The 23,314-nt window shown below is 32.7% G+C and overlaps 1 protein-coding gene across 7 annotated transcripts in view; it reads right to left on the bottom strand.

Annotated features, from left to right (window-relative positions):
• LOC142329030 (tubulin polyglutamylase TTLL13-like) overlaps positions 1-23,314 on the bottom strand; it is a 182,900-nt gene that overhangs the window by 133,077 nt on the left and 26,509 nt on the right. For 5 of the 7 annotated variants that reach the window (XM_075373294.1, XM_075373286.1, XM_075373331.1 and 2 more), the window contains exons 2-3: positions 21,833-22,022; positions 7,564-7,711 (exon numbers count right to left, since the gene is read on the bottom strand). In XM_075373294.1, coding sequence (XP_075229409.1) covers positions 7,564-7,711; positions 21,833-21,992 — 308 coding nt within the window. In that variant the 5' untranslated portion in view covers positions 21,993-22,022. Of the gene's footprint in view, positions 1-7,563; positions 7,712-14,715; positions 14,836-21,832; positions 22,023-23,314 lie in introns of those variants that run through there. The other 2 variants (XM_075373312.1, XM_075373302.1) reach the window with 2 other exon arrangements.

Genomic DNA, 23,314 nt, shown 5'->3' with positions numbered 1-23,314 from the left:
TGCAAACCAAACAAACACTCAATAATAGACCTTATTGCCTATGTCACTACGATTGGTGTAACAAAACTCATAAAAAATGAGTCCGATGTCCAATATACAAATCAGTAATTTTATATCATGCCCCAATATTTTATCCTTCAAAGCCAATCATCCAATCGAAAAAAATCACTGAAAATACCAACAAAAACTAGCAATAACACAGAGCAGATCGTCAACACGTCTTCCCTGAACCAGATCTCAACTATAAGGTTAACCTAGGGACTAACATGCAAATTATTTTAGGGGATAATGAAATGTTGTTTTCTTATGTTTTATGTTTTTTTACGGCTATCCATTTAAATTCATATATTACTGTAGTGAGGTTCAGCTATTTATGCCAATTACCTTAAAGCAGATTATTATTTTCTTAATTGAGATATATAATATGACATATCTTTATCGTGTCTGGGTGATGATAACGTGGAAGCGTTTTGCCCAGAAGTCTCTTCCCCAAAAAAAAAGTTTGATAGTTATAGTAGGTGGTCATGGTTGGAAAATGCCATACAAAGGCGATAGAAAGTTGGATAAATATACATGATGAAAATGTCTGCTGAGTCATTTGTGTTGGTGACATCCTGACAGAGGCCAAACTGCTGATTGTGATATATTGTCAGGTTTAGAGGGTCTTAGAATTATTTAGAAGTATTAGAAAGTTCTGTATATTGGTTCAAAAAATTATTCATTGGATTGATTGCAACTATCCAAATTTTATCTTGTGTGATTTTGATGCACCTTAAGTAATTTATAAGCTTCTCTTTACTGCAAAATATTTATTATTTTTTGTATAGCTCTTCTAAAATATAATATTACATCTTGGGGCTGCAACAAACAGTTATAGTATGTTTTCAGAATACAAAAATGGTTAGTCAAATCATTAATTGATGCTAAGAGATTCATGTAGATTGATTTTTAATAAAGTAAAAGTTATGATTAAGAATTAAGTTTCTATATGTCTATGTTTATAAATGTGTTTAATCACATTTTGTAGTACTTGATCTGCAGTAGAGTATACAAAGATGCAAAGACGAGGATCCCTCGCTATTGCTGGGACTTCTAAGCAGAATTATAAGACACTGTTGGAAGAGTCTGGAAGGAGGATGACTGATGTAGAGGGCAAGAAACACAAGAAAGTGTCCTCAGGTGAACAGACAGTCGAGGGGAGTCTGAAGGATTTCGCCTCCATTTGGGGCTGGCAATGCTTACCCTAAAGTAGCATTTGGCCAGTAGACTAGCTAGTTACATCCCGTAGCATGAGAAGAAATTGGCAAGAATATTCAAGGGAATAAAAGCGCTGACGAAGATGTCGCCCCCGTTGGTCGCAGTCACGCAAGCATCACAGACCAAAACCTGGGAAGAAACAGAAATTGGTGGTATACTAGCATGCGAATTGACTGATGAAGAATTAATGGATATCATACTGAGACATTGGCAGGAAAAAACAAGTGATCAAGTCATCCGACTATTTGACAATAATGTGGACTGTTCGACCATGGACACGTGTAATTTCATTGACCTGGCTGTGAAACAGATGGAGATAGATCCTAAACAAAGCAGCAGCATTAAACCCGTGGTGGTGAGGTGAGAAGTTACATCACTGCTGGAACAGGATGTTCAATTGACTCAAAGGAGTATATTTCAAGTTTATTATGATTCATCTAATGGTGAACATGGTTCACAACTGGAGATATTAAGAGCATTAAGGTGCATTCATAGTGGACCAGAGCTGCCGGTCTTCATCCTCCCTGGGAGGGAATCAGCACTGCAGTAAGGAAGATATTGATTTACCTGTGTAAAGAGCATATTGACCTGGTTAAGATGACATTACAAGCATGAAGTTTTGTCTGGAGATCGTACCTGGCCCTGACAGGTCAAAATTATGCTTTAATTATGGGGGCAAAAGGCACAAGATTGCGTTGTGGTTAGACCCCAAGAAGTGCCTAGCCTGTAGGAAGGGGGACCATCGCACTGGAGGAGTGCAGTACAACTCAACCAACAATGATTAAAGTGCTATTAACTAACACCAACAGAAGTTCGCTCTCCCATGATCTAGTGGGAGAGGTAGCAAAGGAATGAGGTGTTGACCTAATGGTAGCTACTGAACCAAACAACTTTGTTGTAGCAAGGGCTGGTTGGTGCTCTGATAGCAAAGAAGATGTTGCTATCTTCAATGTCAGTGACAAAGGACTCATAGCGTTGGAACTGGCAAATGCAGTTGTCATCGGAGCATATGTTTCACCAAACATTGAGTTTGCTGCATTCACGGCATTCATGGAAATGCATACGGAATATTAACATCTCCCAAATGAGTGGTAATGATTGGCGACTTCAACAACAGAGCAGTCATGACAGGTAGTATTACCACAAACCGTCAAGGTGAAGTGTTGACTGAATTACTTGAAGTCACGGAGTGTTACTGTGTTAAGGTTGGAACCCCAACATACCAGGCAACAGGACACTCATTCGTGTTAGATTTAGTAGTGTGAAAGACTTGTGTGTTTGTTGATCTGTTGCGACTGGTGTGATGAGTGTGATTCTTGTTTTTCTTGCTCTGTGCATGATTGGTGAGGGGGTATCAGCCCCTTCTTGATGAAATGCTTCCGTAAGCTGTTCCAGGAAGGGTGAGGAGCTAGGGGTGGAGGTTTAATTGGTAGTGTGCAGGAATACATACACACTTAACACCTTGTGGAACCTGTTAGTGAGCTTGACACTGCCTAGGCACCCGTAAATGGACGCCTAAAAAAAAACTTATGATAGTGTTCTCCAAATGAGGCTTCCAGAAGGTTGGCTGCGATAACCTATGCTGATGACCTTGCTCTCTTAATCAAAGGCAAAACTGAAGAAGAGGTTGCAGTGAGGGGAAATGCTTCATTAACAATGGTCAATGACTGGTTAAGGACACATTATATAAAGCTTGTGCCAGATAAGAGCATACATACTTTGGTGACTGGCAGGAGAGCTATTGCTCCTACAGAGCTGAAGGTTGATGATCGGCCAATTCAATACAGGCTGCACGTAAAGTATCTGGGTGTCACATTGGATGAGAATTGTAAATTCATGGAACATATCTTGCAGAGTTGCATGAAGGCTGAACGTACAATTAAGAAATTGAATATCCTCATGTCAACAAGCACCCAAAATGTCAAAGCAAAGGTTGGTTATATCAGTGCTATATGCTGCACAAGTATGGGGTGCATTGACAGCCATAAAACGGAATTTAAATAGAATACGGAAGGTTCAGAGAAGTTCGTTGTTGGGGGTGGTATCTTTTTACCATACTATCATACAAGGCACTATGCATGTTTGCCTCTGTACCACCAATTGAGCTTCAAGTTGAGGAAAGGATATCTATAATGGTGTTCCCAAAGGTGAGGAAGAATGGTATGCCCTTCTCCCAAAGGTGAGAAATAGAACATTGGATGACTGGAATGAGAAGTGGAGAGCAGATAAAGGTGTTGTTGCATGGACCAAGAAACTAATATATGATTTGCATGCTTGGCTTGGAAGAATCCGTGGTGAGACCAATTAATATTTGACACAAATCATTACAGGTCACGATAATTACAAAGAGTATTTGAGGAAGTTTGGGAGAAGGGAATCCTCCAGATGTATGTTCTGTGAACAACCAGATACAGTTGAACATACCATTTTTATATGCTCGAGATGAGAGGTTAAAAGATTTCAGGCCAGTATATCAGGGCTAACAGCAGAAACCTTCATGGATTAAATGTTGAATTCTGTCGAATAATGGAAGGCAGTTGAACTTTTTGCAACAGACGTGATTAAGCAAAAGGACAACGAGGGGAGATTGAGGGGTTATTAGAGTCAGGATGGACAGCCCCAACTGCGAGGGCTGGCATGCTCCGGTGTGCCAGTCTCAATGAACAGTTGGGGCTCCAAGGGGGGGTTAGTGAGGTTGAAAAGACATGAACCGGTGAGGGTGTCTCAGCATCCCTCATTTGAGTGGGCAAATAACACCCTCAAAATAGCTGAACTGCGAGCCAACCTGCCATGCTAGACGTATAGCCAGTAGGCTTGTTAGAGTAAAAAAGACACTCCCCGGATTGAGTTATACCCTTTAGTTCGGACCAATCCAAGGAGCGAGGGTAAAAAAAAAGGTTAAACTTGTGACACAATGCCACATAACAGATAAAATCCACAAGGATGTGGTGCACTGTTAGCTGGCAGTCGCAGTGAGGACATAGGGGTGCATCCATTTGCATCATCAGATACCCATGAGTGAGGCTAGCGTGCCCTACTCATAAATGGCAGATAATAACCTCCTCTCTACCATTATTTCTGCATGAGGAGCTCCACTGTGAAACTGTGTTCTTAACTGGGCAAAGTTTATTGTTTATGGTATTATCCCTTTCACTTTGCCACTGATTCTGGAAGCGCAATCTGCACACCTTTCTTTAACACCGATGGTTTCACTCAAAACCTCTTCCCATATCTTACTTTAATTAGACTATGCACCCAGATCATTACTTAATTGAATCTTTAAACACCAAAAATACTATTCTCACACCAACAAGTGTTGATCACAATGAAGTTTACAACACAATTATAAGCCTTTTGCTCCTAGCTTCTTTAAAGTTTAAACATTCAGTTTTTTTATTGGTTAAATAGGAGGGCTGTCCCAAAAGTAACTTACGTATTGGTATTAAAAAAATAACAGCCATAGGAAAAAATTCTTACATACAATCTGAATATACATCCTTAAACTAGTTTTCTATGTAGTCACCAAACAAACTGAGACATATGTGTTATCTATGGATGAGTTTCTGAATATCTTCATCAAAATATTCTGCTACTGGTTTTTAAGTCTCTCAGTGACACCCTCCTGGAGCCTCTCATCATCATCATCAAAGCACTTAGTTACCAGCCATTTTTTCATGTGTGGAAACAAATGGTAATTGCTTTTCCCAAAATACTTTAATTTAGTAAAACTTGCATGAATATGCATTGTCATGGATGAAAAAATTCTAAGAAGTCAACACATGGAGATACTTGTTTGGGATTGCTCTTTGCAGCTTTTTTAGGGTCTCAAATACATTTCTGCATTTACTGTAGTGCCATGATCCATGAATTCAACAAAAATTACCTCTTACCTGCCCCAGAAAACTTAAAGTATCATTTTTCTTGCTGACTTTTTTGTTTTCTGACATTTTCACAGGAGAAATTGTGTGGCACCATTCTGTTAATTGTTATTTTGTTTCAACATTCATGTACAAGACCCAAGTTTTATCATCTCCTGTGTTATAGGCCTTGAGAAAAGTTAAAGCAGATGCTGTAAGCTGCAATTTGTGTTGTAAAAGAAGTTTTGAAACTCATCACCCAAGTAACCCAAGTTTTTCATCAGAACTTTATGCAAAAGGCTGTGTGAAATCTTTGACACTTCTTTGCCAAAAGAAAATTTAATAACCAACATCATTTTAGGCAAGATTTTCTGTAGCTCCAGATATTTTAAACACTTGAAAAAAATGAACAAGACAAGTCACAATCCTTCATATAGCACACATCAATGCGTACTCAGTCAGGTTAGCATTGACCACCAAGATGGCATCGCTATCCCCACTCCTTTACGAACAACAACCAAATATAAGTTACTTTATGGATAACCCTCGTATATGTATAATATGATTTAACTTAATGACAATAATTTAAAACTTTTGGTTGCAATTCATTCTCCATGTCATTGAAGCTGTTATCACTGTTCCTAATACAACTTGGCCACTAACAGATTCTATCACCAGTGATATAACACATCCATCTTAATTTATGTTTTTGTGTAAGGTTACCTTCAAAGTGTAATTATGATCCCATGAAAATTCTAGCTAATAACTTAAAAGGGGTTTATCTGTTGCTGCTCTATCACTTTATTCACAAGAAACATTATTGAACTGATAAACACTTGTAAGTTTATGAATTGATTGGTTTGTATGCAAACCAATTCACAAACTTACATATTAATCTCAAACATGATTACCGCTCATATATTTAATAAACTATTAAAAAAGTGAAAATCCACCTTACCAACAAATTAAATGTGTTTCTCTAGATCTTTCAGTCCCTACACCATCATCAGGAAAATTAAATAATATTATAAGTTAAAAAATTATAATGATTAAGCAGTCAGTCATGACTGTATGCTAGTTGTCAGTATACTGAATTGAAATATAAACTGTAATTTGGTGGAATAAAATGAAATTAATTGGAATCATGTTGTAAGATTGATATTCTATTTATTTAAATTATTATCTCTTTATATCTACATTCAGGGCATGTTTAAACAATTTATCATCTTTAAAAAATGTTTGCTCATTAATTAGATTTTATGATTACTGTAAATGTGATAATTTTCTAAATTAGATGTATTATTATAATTATAAGAAATGTCTCAAATTTTCTAAATTAGATGTATTATAATAATTATAAGAAATGCCTCAAGTTTTCATAAATGTATTTTAATTGTATGTATGACCATTATCTAATTTATGTTTAGCAAAGTTAGAATTTTCTGGTTTATTGTTTTTAATACTATCCAAAAAAAATTAAAATAAGACCTGCATATACTACAAATAATAAATTAATTAAATATATTAATAATAATTATAAGATATCATATAATAATTATGCTAGTTTTGATAAACAGGTGGTACATAGTTTGGGTTGTGAAGATTGTGACATGATGTAATTCGGTATGACCAATCATAAATTCTGTATTGGTGCAAAAGAACACATGGATAGTATTAAAGAAAATAATTTTAACATCACAATATAAAAACAAAACTATAATGTATTAATTATTCTTAAGTAATGTGTAAATTGGAAAAAACAACATAATGGTATAACATGGTAAAACTTTCTTATACTTGTTCCTTATACTTCATTGCTGTGAATTAAACATTAACATCACATAGCTTCCAGATTTCAGTAAAGATCAATTCATTTTCACTCAATGGCTAAATGATTCAAAAATCACTCAATTTATTTATAAAACTCCCATTCATAGCATGTCTTTATAAGATTATTTAACATCTTATATTTTTTTATATAAGTATTTTAATAAATATTAATAAAAATAAGGAATTTTTTTATTAATAATTACAGGATGAATATTTATTTATAATTTGTTAGAAATGAAAACTACATGTAATAATGAAGACTAATATTGTGTATCATTAATGAAACTGAAAGGAATGAAATAGTGTCATGTAACAGTCTGAATTATTAGAATTTAAAATAATAGTTCCTGATAAAACACATGCACTGCAAGAGACGCAACTTGAAACAATGTTTTGGGAAAGGATAATTGTTTCACTAAATGTAAAATTACTTCAGTCAGATCCTATTTAATTTTTAATATAGACTGAAGAAGGTTACAACATTACAATATTAATACTATTTTAATATTTATTGCAATTTATCATTAATGACAAACTATTTTACACCAATTATTGCAGTTAATCCAATATATTAACAAAATTTTAAAAAATAAAAAGCAAAACTCTGAAACAAACTTACTTTTTATTTTTTTTATTTTTCTTCTTCTCATTAGACAATTCAGACATGCATGCTACTTCAGCAAGAGCTGGTGTTAATAACTTGCATTTATCTAACGTCTTCTTTTTTTCACTATTTTTACAAAATGTCTCGTGCTTATTCAGCTCATCTGGGAAAAAATAACAATTTAATTTTTTTCATTAAAAAACTAAAAAAAAAGGAAGAAGAATCGGTACTAAAAAGTAAAAAATAATTTTGTTTTCAAGAAAATTACTTTTAAAGATTTTTCTGTTTATGCATGTCTAAAAAGAAAAAGGAGGGCATGCTCTCTTTTACAACCACTTTATAATTAAAAAATAAATAGGAATTTTTTTTAAAGTAATTTTCTTGAAAACAAAATTACTTTTTAGTACGAACTACTTATAGTATATATACATATATATATATACTAAAAGTATAATTTCCCTTACTGGGAAATTATTTTTTCCACCCCCTGGGCCAACGGTTGGTTATATAAAAAAAATTTACTTAGATATGTTTTAGGCCCTTATCCAAAGAATTTCCCTGACTGACCTACAGAATAAAACTGGAAAAATTACAGAGCTAAGACAAAAACATTAGATTTAAACAAAAGACAGACAAACGACAAAATACAACGAAGAGGGTGTTTACAGATGAAGAAAGAAAAGCAAGATCTGAACGGATGAAGAAATACTGGGCAGCTCGAAAGAGTAAAATAACACGCTTTTTTCAGAAAAGATCCAACTAAAATTGACTTAAGTGGTCCCATGTTGGCCATAAAAGCATAATAATATATATATTAAATATAAATTTATTTTTTTTTTTTGTCTTCAGTCATTTGACTGGTTTGATGCAGCTCTCCAAGATTCCCTATCTAGTGCTAGTCGTTTCATTTCAGTATACCCTCTACATCCTACATCCCCAACAATTTGTTTTACATACTCCAAACGTGGCCTGCCTACACAATTTTTCCCTTCTACCTGTCCTTCCAATATTAAAGCGACTATTCCAGGATGCCTTAGTATGTGGCCTATAAGTCTGTCTCTTCTTTTAACTATATTTTTCCAAATGCTTCTTTCTTCATCTATTTGCCGCAATACCTCTTCATTTGTCACTTTATCCACCCATCTGATTTTTAACATTCTCCTATAGCACCACATTTCAAAAGCTTCTAATCTTTTCTTCTCAGATAACTCCGATTGTCCAAGTTTCACTTCCATATAAAGCGACACTCCAAACATACACTTTCAAAAATCTTTTCCTGACATTTAAATTAATTTTTGATGTAAACAAATTATATTTCTTACTGAAGGCTCGTTTAGCTTGTGCTATTCGGCATTTTATATCGCTCCTGCTTCGTCCATCTTTAGTAATTTTACTTCCCAAATAACAAAATTCTTCTACCTCCATAATCTTTTCTCCTCCTATTTTCACATTCAGTGGTCCATCTTTGTTATTTCTACTGCATTTCATTACTTTTGTTTTGTTCTTGTTTATTTTCATGCGATAGTTCTTGCGTAGGACTTCATCTATGCCGTTCATTGTTTCTTCTAAATCCTTTTTACTCTCGGCTAGAATTACTATATCATCAGCAAATCGTAGCATCTTTATCTTTTCACCTTGTACTGTTACTCCGAATCTAAATTGTTCTTTAACATCATTAACTGCTAGTTCCATGTAAAGATTAAAAAGTAACGGAGATAGGGAACATCCTTGTCAGACTCCCTTTCTTATTAGGGCTTCTTTCTTATGTTCTTCAATTGTTATTGTTGCTGTTTGGTTCCTGTACATGTTAGCAATTGTTCTTCTATCTCTGTATTTGAACCCTAATTTTTTTAAAATGCTGAACATTTTATTCCAGTCTACATTATCGAAAGCCTTTTCTAGGTCTATAAACACCAAGTATGTTGGTTTGTTTTTCTTTAATCTTCCTTCTACTATTAATCTGAGGCCTAAAATTGCTTCCCTTGTCCCTATACTTTTCCTGAAACCAAATTGGTCTTCTCCTAACACTTCTTCCACTCTCCTCTCAATTCTTCTGTATAAAATTCTAGTTAAGATTTTTGATGCATGACTAGTTAAACTAATTGTTCTGTATTCTTCACATTTATCTGCCCCTGCTTTCTTTGGTATCATAACTATAACACTTTTTTTGAAATCTGATGGAAATTCCCCATTTTCATAAATATTACTCACCAGTTTGTATAATCTATCAATCGCTTCCTCACCTGCACTGCGCAGTAATTCTACAGGTATTCCGTCTATTCCAGGAGCCTTTCTGCCATTTAAATCTTTTAATGCTCTCTTAAATTCACATCTCCGACCACCTTAAAGCGATTCAATACTATGCCTATTAAGGTAGGTACAGTTTTTTGTCTTTGAAAGCCCATTCCCCCCCCCCCCCTGGGCCAACGGTTGGTTATATATAAAAAATTTACTTTGATAAGTTTTAGGCCCTTATCCAAAGAATAGTAAGACTCTTCAAACGAATTCGATACTTTACTTAATAAGAAAGTTAAGTTAAAGCGATATTTTGTTTTTTCGAAAAAGCCACCCAATTCCCTCCCCCATGGTCCAATTTTGACCGTTAAAGAACTCGACCGAAATTTTGGGTCGAGTTATTTTTAGGAAACAATTTGGAAGTGACTGGCGCAAAATTACGGCAGTTATCGTGTTCACAAGAAAGTGAAAAAAAATATATATATATAAACTTTTGAGCTGACGGTGGTTTTGGGGTCTGGGGTATGTGAAACGCGAAGATATGTCAAATTTTCCGGAAGTCGAATCATAGTGCCCATTACAATAGGTAGCTTTCTTATGAAATCTATCTAAAAGATCATATAAGCATATGTCCTAAAATGCTTCGTTTGCAAGTTACGGGTATTGAAAGATTTCGCTCGCATTTCAGTTCCGGTGAAATGAGGTGATACTGAAATTTTTAGGACATTAATTAGGGAGCAGAATTAGTGATTTATTATGGTTTTTGACCTAAAAAATTTAATAAAATAGGTCCCAGGACTGGCTATTTCCAATAGTTTTTGAGAAATCTGGGATTAAAACCAATAAATTGGGGTAAAAACCCCTGTTTTTTTAAGTTTGACGAACAATAAATTTATTAAATGGGTAATAAACACATAAAACTTTCAAACAAAGCTTGTAGAGAATTTAATTTTTAACAAAGTGGTGTAACATAAGCTGAATAAAACAATGAAACATTAGAAAAATTAGAATTTTATTGAAAAGTACACTAGACCAAAGAGTACCAAATACGTACCAGTTCATAAGAAGTGTTAAAAAATGATCCCGCCGTTTTCAACAAATTTCTTGGCAAGCTTCTGCACTGTTGTTGTTGCTCTTTTAGGTTTTCAGAACTGTCCTTAAGTTCTTCATTCGCATCCATAATGCGGATAATTAATTTCTCACCAGAATGTACTTTTGTTTTGTGTACAATATTTTTCATCCATCCGCATACGCAAAAATCTTAAGACGTTAGATCAAGCGATCTTGGTGGCCACGAATGTGGACCTCACCGACCAATCCATTCCTCAGGGAAATGATTTAAGTGAGTGGAAACGGCACTTCTCATTTCTAGCATCGTGCTAGAAATATACTTTGCATCTCAGCGCCAGAGAAACATTTTCAAGCAGCTGCGGCAATTCTTCTTGAAGAAAGTGTAAGTAGACCTCAATAGTGGCCAGGTAATATGAACAGTCCAAACAGCTGATTGTGAAGATCGCACCATACACTGACCCTAAACCGGTGTTGAAAACTGCCTTCCACCACTTCGTGAGAATTTACTTCTGCCCATGTATGCTCATGCGTGAGTTGTTTGCGCCATCTCTAGTGAAACTTGCCTCGTCGGTAAACAAGACATACTGGTAGAGTTGTCGATTTGTATTCTACCACTTGCAGAACTCCAAGCGAAGCGGACCCTCTCCTATGTATAGATGTTGAACTGGCTGTTTACGATAAGGATAAAATTTATTTTGTTTCAATGTCCTCCAAACCATCAGATGCGAAACTCCGATCCGCTTAGAAAGATGTCGTGTACTGACGCCTGGACTGCACTGCATCGATAATACTTTCATCAATATCAGCGTCGCGCTTGCAGATCGTTTGTAGCTGGTACGAATACTAGATAGTGAACCTGTTTACCGAAGATTGCGAAAAGTCGTGCTAATTGTTTTGGGATCTGGAATCCTGCAATTCGGAAAACGTATTTCATATTCTACTACAGCATCTGTAGCATTACCTTACACACACTCAAAATGAATACCACATCAGCGTATTCCTCTGTTGTAAATAAGTACAATATTAACTCGATGGCAAACCGATCAAGTTCAAACTAAAATTCACAGAAATCATTCGCTAACGACGGCACATTTCACAGTACTTGATATACTTAATATACCTTACAGAATGATTTAAACAGTAATACAGTATTGCGCATTGTTGATTAGCTATTATTTTATTGTTAAATTTGAAATAGTAATTTTTCAAATAACTTACTGTATATCTGTCATTAATAAAAAAAATAATCTAAGTAGCATTTATTTATTTTTATTTTACAACTGTTGTGTAATTTCCAGTATTTTAAATTTTTTACAGTAAATTGTTTTTAGAAATTTTTCACATCACCAAAAAAGAGTTTGGTTTTTGTTTTCAGTAAATAAGTTACATTTCTGACAAATGTAGTAATATACTGTTTCTAAATAAAATTCAAAATTTTCTAACTTTTCTTTTTTTATTCAACTTATTTTACATTATTTTGTTCAGAATTGAATTCCCTACAAGTTTTGTTTAAACCTTTTATGTGTTTATTACCCATTTACCAAGGTTTCACCCCAGACTTCTCAAAAACTACAGCAGATACGATTCTGGGCTATATTTTATTCCATTTTACAGGTCAAAAACTGTAACATAAATCACTAATTCTGCCCGTTAAATAACGTGCTAAAAATGTAGTACCACCTCATTTTACCGGGGTAGCTGAAATCCGAGGGAAATCTTTCACCACCCGTAACTCGTAAACGAAGTATTTTAGGACGCATGTTGATATGTACTTTTTCCATTATTTTCACGAGTAGAATAGGTTACGAAAGTCCGCTAGAACCTCGTGATAAATTCTGTATAATTTTTTTAGACCGATTGTGATTTTAAATAACAAGACAAATTTACAAAACATTGAACAAAATTTTAATATAAGCTTAAATACACATTTTCTATTTTTATTTTATTCTATTTCATAGATTTATTATTTACATTTTGTTTTTCAATGGGTCCATCTCGCTATGGCATCATTGTTACAGGTTATCTGTCTGTTAATTTTGAATTGTACAATTCTTCAATCCGAAGTTTCTGAAACTTCATTAATTGGAAATAGAAAATTGCTTGTGCGGCTCAATTTTTTCATCACTGGTTTCTATTGGTTTTGTGATTGTAAACAATGCTTGCTCGTTGAGTTGGGTGTTGTAATCAATAACATCACGATATAGTGGATTGTTTTCAAACAACCAACGTAAAGCACGGAACACCCGCGTGTACGAGATACTGAAAATCCCCGTGTTTTAACGGCATACACCAAACCAAAAAAATACTATATAGTAATCTTTCAGCCTCCCCAAAGCACAGAATTAGAGAAACACTCTTACCTTTAATTTTTTACTTCATCAAAATGCTTTCGGGACTAAGCCCATCCTCAAGGAAATCTTTTATAAATTTTTCAACTGTTTACAATTTACATAACTCTATTAGCTTTTTACATTTTGTAAAAATTGTTTGTTTAAAATAAAAATAAATTTAAAAAATTCGATGTTTTTAAATTTATTTTTAGGCTTGAAAGCGTTTTGATAAAAAATTAAAGGTAAGAGTGTTTCTCTGATTCATTGCTTTGCAGAGGCTGATAGAATATTATATTGTATATATATATATATATATAGATACTTATGTACAGAAAGAAAAAATGGACTATAAATATTTTAACATAAATAAATTAATGTATATATATACATATGATTTATAAGTCCAAGATGGATTAAAATAAAACACAGTAACAATTACTTATTTAGAAGACCAGACACAATAAATAATAACAGGACGATCATCAGCTAAATCTAACAATATAAAGCGTACCAGTAACAAAATAAAATAACAGTAATAAAATGCCGACAAGTAACAACTTGTAGGCCTATAACAAGATATAATGACTATAAGGTTGTAACAGTAACATAATCTTAACCAAGTTATCAATAACAAATTAGCAATAGATTTTCACAATTCAAAACAATAAAAGGAAAGCATCTGATAATCGATGACCCAAATGCAATAATAATAATAAGATAAGCAAATGCACAACAAAACATGGATGAGACACAATCGTAACACAATAAACAATAAACAAATTCACAATGAAAACAAGGTATAGTAACACACACTACGAAGATTTAAATTATATATTATTTTCAGGTGATAGCTATTATCGTGAAAGAAGAAGACTGGTAATACATTATATTAATAGATAAATGATTAGCAATAGATAAATGATAAGCTGAGGTCAGCAATTGAAAATGTTGCAGTAAGGCACAGAGAAGATATAGGTTCTGATCATTTTATGGTCACCTTAACATTAAGGCTTTGGGTAAGGTGTTGAAGAAGTTCTACAGGTCTGAACAAGACAGAAAAAGAAGTTTTTGAAATGCATCTTTTGCAAGAGAACTCTATTCATGATTTTTACCAGAAGCAGCTGAATGAACATTTGATGGCATTTGAAACACTTCAGGATGTAAATCAGGAATGATGTAATTTGGAATATTGTATCAAAAGTATTGCTCAAGAAATCATAGGGATTACAAAGAAGCATAAGGGGGTTGTGAGGCTTGCGCATGTGGAATGATGATTTAGAAAGAATAATCCAGGGAAAAAGACAAGCATACCTGTTGATGTTACAGAATAAAACAGATGAAAATGAGGAAAAACGGAATTTTTGAGGCAGTGGTTCGTAAAGCATAAGGAGTCATGGGATAGATTTGTAAGTACAGTGGAAAGCAGTCTGCATGGACGAGAAATTGCCAAGTATAAGATAATGAAGCAAATCAATAAATCTGAGAAAGAGACTGCCTGGATACATACAATTTAGATTGAACAGTGGATTACCTGTTATCATGTTATGGTTTAGAGATGATGTAGTAGTGGAAATTGATGAGTTGGATTGTGTTTATAATAAGGATGATATAACTTCAGAGGAACTTCATATGGCATTGAAACAAACCTGAAATAGAAAGGTTGCCAGTATTGACAGAATAAATGTTGAGTTGTTGAAGTACAGTGAACCGTTACTTCATTTTAGATTGTTGAATATTTACAATATGTGCTGTTAGTCCTGCACAATACCTGAGTCTTGGAAAGTTAGAGAGATTATAAATTTTTTTAAGAAAGGCAGCAGAACAGAATATGAAAATTACAAAGGAATAAGCTTATTTAACTCTGTTTATAGAGTGTACACTAAGATCTTAAATGTGCGTCTTCAATAGATTTCAGAGGCTTTGTTGGGAGAGGAACAAAATTGTTTTTGTAGAGGTAGATCCTGCATTGATAATGTAACTATACTTAATCAAGTGATTGAAAAGAGTAAGGAGTTTGGTTTGGAATCACACATTCCATTTGTTAATTATGAAAAAGTTTTTGATCATGTTTTAAGGCAGAAGCTCTGGAAAATTATGATAAAAAGAAGCTATCTGTTGCATCTAATAAAAGTGATTACAGGTTTACATATTAAGACAAATATTGTAATAAATGATGGCTTTAACAGTAGCAGACTGGTAGATATTAACATAGATATAAGACAAGGTAGAAATTTATACCTTTTGAATATTTACACTTTTGAATATTTACATTGACTATGTTGTGAGATCATGTAATGTTTACTATGGTATAATGCTCGGTCCAAGAACAACCATTTTGCTTTACTGAGACTGAAATTTTTTTATTTTTGTTTATATTAACTTCTAAATAATAGAAAACACTTTTATCAAATAAGCCATAGCAGTTGTCTTTTTCTGAAGTGATAAATTTTGATCTGGGATCATAAATTGAGTGATAAAGTTTGGTAAAATCCCCTCAACTTGAGAAGATGTTCATCGTTTGGTAATTACTACACGAGTTAAAGACATGCTTTATCTTTCTGCAGGAATTCATATTTATTTCACTGTCTTAATAAGTATACATTAAACATAATCATTCAAATGGCAACAATACAAACTAGAACATGATATTAATTTTACCTTGAAACTGAAGCATTTATACCTTAAAAATTAACTCATTAAAGAATTTATAAGATAAATCATAATAGTAACAATACTGTTATTTTAATTATGGTTTAAACTTTCATTAATACCTGATTTATCTCTTCCTAAATTATAAGCAGATTATGAACACACACACACAAAACGGAAAAAGAGAAAGTTGGGTATTTCTTCAGAGATTCAATAAGATAGAATTAGATTTTATAAACATTTCACTAAAGAGCAAGATAAGATGCAGAATTTTGAAAAGAATAAAAAAATAATTAAATTTTTCATCAAATGTCTGTTATTTTTATATTTTTTCCATTCTGGTTTTTGACAATACAGAGGTCACCTTTTAAGTTTTTACAAACAACCACCAGATGGCACTATTGAGATGTGACATTATTATAGTTGAAAATGTTGACCTTTTTATTGTTACAATATGGCAGCTCAGAAATCGGCCAAGTAGTTTGTTTACAGTTGAGCATTAAAAAAAACAGCCTTGTGAAAAAATGTGAATTTCAATTGAAGGTTCTTATTGGATAATTTTTTACAATTTTAATAAGGGCCTAACTCCACAACAATGTTTCAAAATGCTTCAATCAACTTTTGGTAATGAATCACCATCAGGAAAGACTGTTTACAATTGGTTTGCAGAATTTCATCGTAGCTGTGCTTCCATCAGTGATGAATTTCATAAAAGTCAACCAAAATTGATTGTTATTCCAAAAAACATCAATGCTGTATACAATTTGATTGAAGAGGACTGGCATGTGAAGACTTACCATGAGATAGAGGCATTCTTAGACATATTGAAGACTACAATATATTTGTTCCCGATGGATTTCACATAAATTGACTGAAGTACAAAAACAAGTTCGTGTCAACTGGTGTAAGGAAGTGTTTAAAAATCCAACCAAGGAAATATGTATATTTCCTTGGTATATGTATATTTAATATATCCATGTATACTATCGTAACAGGAGATGAAACTTGGATATATTAGAATGAGTCAGAAACTAAGCAACAATCAATTGTGGGTGTTCCAAGGTGAACCAAATCCAACAAAAGTGGTTTGTTTGTGAAGAACTTCCAAGAAAATAATCGTTTATTTCTTCAGTTATACTGGTCATGTAGCAACCACTGCTTTAGGCGATCGAAAAACAGTTAATGCTGAATGGTATAGAACAATTTGTTTGCCAGAAGTCATCAATGACATCAGGAAAAACAACCGAAAACATTGCATCAATCTTCATCATGACAATGCCAGCTCTCACACAGCATGTCAAACAATTGATTATTTGATGAAGAAAAACACTGAATTAATGTCTAATTGCTCATATTCACCTGATTTATCACCGAACGATTTCTTTTTGTTCCTGAATGTCAAACGAAAAATGCAAGGACAGTGATTTTCATCACTCCAAGAAGCTGTTGAATCAGTTTATGAGGTACCAACATCAGAGTGGAAAAAATGTCTAGAGAACTGGTTCAAACACATGCAAAAGTGCATAAATCTTAAAGGCGAATATTTTGAGAAACAATAAAACGATTTTTACCAAAACGTTTTTTTTCTTTTATTGTTCTGTGAAAACTTAAAAGGCAGCCCTCATAAGGTTATGAGTTTTTTAATGGAATTTTTATTAGATTATTACTTATTGACTGCTGCTTTACAATAATATATAAAAGTACATGATAACTTTTCATTGATAAATGATGCTTCTGCACTTTGCCTCTTTTGTTTATTTACGCCTCTATTTTTGTTTATTTATGCCTCTTTTATTTAACCACACAAAAGGCACAAAAATCATATTTGAATAACTTGTTATTATTTTTAGATAAACTGGTAAAATTATATCAGGGGTAAAGGTATTATTACAGATATTTAAGATCCAATATTAGATTAGACCATTTAACTGTTCAACATTCAAAATGACTTTTATCTGTGAATGCAGGTTAATTTAATTTAATTTCACCAATAAGGATCTATTTACCAAAATTCACACCCACAATTTTAGGTGAAGATCTATGAAAACCTTAACTGGTGTGAAATTGTCCAATTTCACAAAAGCAGTCAATGTTCTGAAGATACACAAAATCTGCTGACTCATTGCACAGAAATATTTCAAATAGTTTAGTTTTAAATTTATTGATTTTGTCTAAACAGAATTGTTATTGGTAAAATAAATAAAAAATAATTTATTTAATATATAACAATATTTACATAATTTTTTTTACCTGTCACAACTTTGTCTGATATAGAACTAAGTATTTTGAAATTGTAACATCAGCATGTTTACCAATGAAGGTTGTGAGATATACATATGTATGAAAAATCATTGTAGTACTACTACTTATAAATTTTAATGATTTTTTTTTATTTTTATAATTCCAGTAAACTCAAAAAACAATTCAAAGTGTAACAAAAATTTCAACCTACTGATGGGGTTTTAATATCAAAACACAAAGCTAAGTTTCAGTTCAAATAAAGTTGTAAAACATCAAAAACATTTACTAAATATTTATTTTTCTTTATACATATCATATTTTGAAAATCAGTAAACATTTAGAATGTTAATCTTAATGTTACCATACTAATTTTTGAGGCAGAAAAAGTGTTAACATCAATATGTTAAGGTAGGAATGTTAATATCAAAATTGAATGTATTTTTAGGTTTATTACATAATATATACAATATTAATACAAAAGAAATATCTTTATTTTGCCACTCGATCAAATATGTGAGAAGTGATGAAAACCATTCACTGATATAGGACTGGAATGTCTTAAAAGTAAAGCGGAAAATGATAACCATAATCTTGGTCTGTTAGTTTTATGTCTTTGACAGGTGGTAAATTGCTCTGATCTTGTCTGCAAATTTCCAAGGGTTTCCTTCTTCCTTAAGATAGGTACCAGAGAGTTTGAATCATCTGCAGCACTGACTTCATTTGTGATCTCAGAATGGATCATCTGGTGGTCAGTGCAGCAACTGTTTTTTCTAGGTGGGTCTCAATGGGACGATATTGTCAAAGGCATACAAGTGTGAAGAACTGAAGATGAATTACAAAAAGAAAAAAAAATTCATTTATGACTGTTGCTGACTTCAATCATCCTGACTTCTACCAGGATGATTGAATATAGATGGGCAGCTTGCAAAATCCAGTGACACTTTTAACTGTTTGTATGTGTTAAATGGTAAGAAAGGTTCTAATAGTCATGAGGTTTCATTCGGAAAATAAGGCAAAACAACCAATAACTAAGTTGGATTCACTACTCCCTTACTATTCAAAAGTTAACTAAAAGAAAAATTTATTCTACTGTGAAGAGCATTATGTACTATAGAACAGAAGTATGGTAACTTACTATGAGGGATCGACAGAGATTGGAGGCAGTTCAAATGGATTTCATAGGTTGAAGCTGTAGTGATTCATGTTAATATGTTAAAAATGAGGTAATTAAGAAGAGAATAGAAAAGGAAATATCTATGGCTACAGAGATGGGGAGTCGTATGGTGATAAGAATGAGTGTTGCTGCCCAAAGAATATGTGGGATTGGCAGCTAACTGATCAGTTGGAATAAGATCATTCCAGAGTGAATTGGATGTTCCAGCTGCTCCACAGCATGAGAGGAGAGACTCAGAACTGAATATGGTTCATGATTAGAAACTCGTGAGATGGGGATGTAACAGATGGTCAAGAGAGCTTAACAACTTGCATAAACAAACAATATATAAATACAGAATAAAAGTAAAAAGTAAGACAAAATAAAGCAGAATGTACTAAAGAAGAAAGAAAAGGAAAAAAAAATTAATTTAAAATAAAACATATTTACATATGTACTCATATACAAATTACATTTATAGTTTAGTTATTCTATTTTGATTACAGACTTATTTCACATCAACTGGTAGAGATTTCTCTCAAATACTTATCATGGAATAACACTACACTTTTTGCTCCAAGCAGTTTCATAGCCACAGTTGGCCCTACATTTCTATGTGAGTGTTTTTCTAATGTGAATTTGTGAAGCTACTTTGTAATATAACATTAGATACACAGTTTTATAGAATTTAACAAAGATAGAACTAGATGAAATCTTAGCACAAATAGAAGAAAGGTACCTCACATCATTTAATACATTATTTAATGACATAGTAATCAAATGAAATTTCAATAGCCTAATTTTTAGATAAATTGACGGACTCAAATTTTTCCCAAACTTAGCAATACAATGCAGATTGTTTTGGATTCAAAATTTTGATTCATTTTTACTGTTTATGCTAAGATTTTTCAATTGGTTACATTCAGCCCATCAGTTTCAGTCTTCCTTTTTGCAGATTTTTTTTATCTTAAAAAAATATGTCATACAACAGCCAAAAGATCAGGATTTTTTATCAGCTGATTTAGCAACATGCTGACCACCTACCAAACAGTCAACTGATTTCTAATAGCTTCTTGTGGATTATATATCTTTTTTCTTCATACATCTACAGTACTTATAGCACCAACTAACTATAACTGGGTTCACTTATTGGTAGGAAAGGTAAAAAGTAACAACATTAATAATGAAAGTTTTTTTGTGTTATGAGAATAAAATCCTTGCCTTTTGCTGAGAATGTGATTCTGGAAGAAGAGGCTGTAAGGACTGCAGGAATTTTAAAATAGAATATGAAAATATGTCCATGAAAGCATCATGGACAGTATAGAACTGAACTTAAAGCAATAAAAACTGAATGTAAGAGAGTATCAATAGACAGATGTGAGAAAGGTGAGCCAAAGAATATGTAAAATACGTAAAAATTAAGTTAACGTTACGCAAACTGGCAAGTATTTGTTTATGAGATAGAAGCCTGGACTCTAGTAGAAAAGTGGACAAAAGTCTGACTGTCTTTGAGAATACAGTTCTCAAGAAAACTGTCGGAAAAGTGCAAGAAATGAGCAGTACAAAAAAAGGAAAATATGGAAATTCATAAACTTTTTAAGAAAAAGGATGTGATAACCAATAGAAGAAATAGAATCCAATGGAAAAAAGAAAGTACATTTAAAAAAATAAGTGGGGGAAAATCAGAAGTACAATGAAAATTGGAAAGGTCCCAACTGTGATGAAAGAACAAATTAAGAAGGAAATATTGGGAGCAAATAAGAACATGGTGAGGTATGGAGATGAAGTCAGTGAAGAATGAGGGAATGAATCAAGTTCAATTCAAATTTACAGCCAGACACAGTAAGGATAAGCAGTTTGACTTCTGGGGCTTGGGAAATTAGTCAATAAATTTTGGTGTGCAAGTAGATCTGTATACTACTCAATCATCTGTTTTGATTCTTTTTTACATTTAACAATCTATCTCTCAAAACTATAAAATTACCTACCTCCATGACAAATTTCACACAACATAAAAGAAATTATATTGGGGTTCATTTTTATCCATAATCATAAAAATCAATGGCATATTTTCATAAATGCTATGTGTCTAGAAGACATTTGCTAGTGTTAATTTGTATATAAAGTGTTCAAAAATTATTTACCTAAAAAACCTTGTCAGAACAAGTTTTCTCGCAAAATAACTGCTAACACACTATATAAATTTTACCATAGCATCTATCACATGTTACAAGAGCTCTTAACTATGAGAAAACCACATTTCTTCCACCCAAAATTTAATGAGGAAAGCCAGGAATTATACTTTTAATACTGCTCACAACAATTAAAAATTTATTTTATGTAGTGATATATGGGCAAGTATTTGAAAAGTACAAGAAATGAGCAGTAACAAAGAAAGGAAAATATGTAAATTCATAAACTTTTCAAGAAAAAAAATTGAACACTCCAGACAAATACATGCCACACATAACACAGTATTTAGTTAGGGCAAATCTCTAACAAAACAAAACCAACAGCCACTTTTTTTTTGCAAAACTCAGTTACATCTTGTGTTAAAATTAAATATATTATTTACCTTCATCTCTATCATGAGCCGAAAACATACCTTCAAATTTATTTTTACTGAAAAATATCTTCTCATAATTTTCCATCTGTTCATCATGACAGGAAAGAATATAATCTTCAACTATCAATCCTTTAAAATGCCCACAAAGTGGTTCTGATGATATTTTATTAATAGTTGAACTAACTACTGGCATTGTCATTTGGACAGCATTTACCCATTATTAACCAATCTAAACAATACAAATTAATTTACAGATTATAAAATTAGATACTCTCAAAAATAAAGTTAATTAATTATTGTATATCATAATTCAACATACACTAAAAACATATGTCTGATCTCTGGAGGGGTCTTCAGTCCCTCTACCCTACTCTACTCTTATCATTTTAATCAATACATGACTGTAAATGTTTTTAGAACATTTCTAGCAGTAATTTTAATTGGTTATTCTAGTACTTTCCAGATTAAATTAATGCTGTAACAAATTGTAAGAAGAAATAAAAACACCTAATATAAAGTAAGTTATTATAAATCAGCTGGCCAATTTGTACGGGATCACCATACTCAGCGGTCATAAATCAGCAGTCTTGGGTTAATTTCTGGTCAGGGATCTGATCTTCAGTTTGATTAATATTTTATTTGTTCATCTTGATTGTTAATTTCTGTAAATATTAATCTCTGAAGAGCAAAATACTGAATAAAATTGCTGTAAAAGTACCTTGGAGTTTTTTAAAATCCATGTTAAGTTATAAAATAAAAGCTTGGTGTACTATTTTCAAATATTATCCAACTGACCAGAAATTAGTCATGGCATGGCTTAAAGTGTTTCTACAAAAAGTACTGTTTTCAATGCAACCCTCCTAGACACTGTATAACTTATGCAAAGTCACCTAAAACTAATAACATTTGAAAATGCAATGGTTTTTTACTTTTTAATGATATTTATATTATACACATGATTTGAAAGAGCAAATTTGATTGATTTTGTTACTTAAAATTTAATAATTGTACACTGCAAATGACCTTCCATCGATATATTTTTACAGATAATGCACAAAATTTTCCCAAACACTTTGATGAATATCAGGTATGATATTATTAACTCCATGGTGGATTTTCTCTTTCAGTTCAATTATTGTGCAACATCTGATGGAAAAATGTGACTATTGAGGTATCCCCATTGCAAAAATATTACCGGCCAAGAAATCTTGGTAGCAAAATTATAAAATGCAGCTGAAGTGGATCTTAAATACAACCTGGAAACAGGTTATGTAAAATAAACAAGCTCTGATGTGCAGTATGACTCATAACACTACTTTGTTGAGATCAGAGCTGTTCATTTCTTCAAATTTATATTCTAAATTCCTTTACACTCACAGTAACAATTAGCTGTAACAATTACTGCATGTCCATCATCATTTTCAAAAAAAATATGGACCTACAATTTTAAATGCTGAAATCATGAACCATACTGTGACCTTCACAGATTAGAGCAGTTTTTGATGAACTTGCTGTGGGTTG

Source organism: Lycorma delicatula, chromosome 1, assembly GCF_047948215.1.
Source record: "Lycorma delicatula isolate Av1 chromosome 1, ASM4794821v1, whole genome shotgun sequence".
Lineage (NCBI taxonomy): Eukaryota > Metazoa > Arthropoda > Insecta > Hemiptera > Fulgoridae > Lycorma > Lycorma delicatula.
The sequence above is the reverse complement of the archived record's forward strand: the minus strand, read 5'-3'. Positions and strand labels throughout refer to the sequence as shown.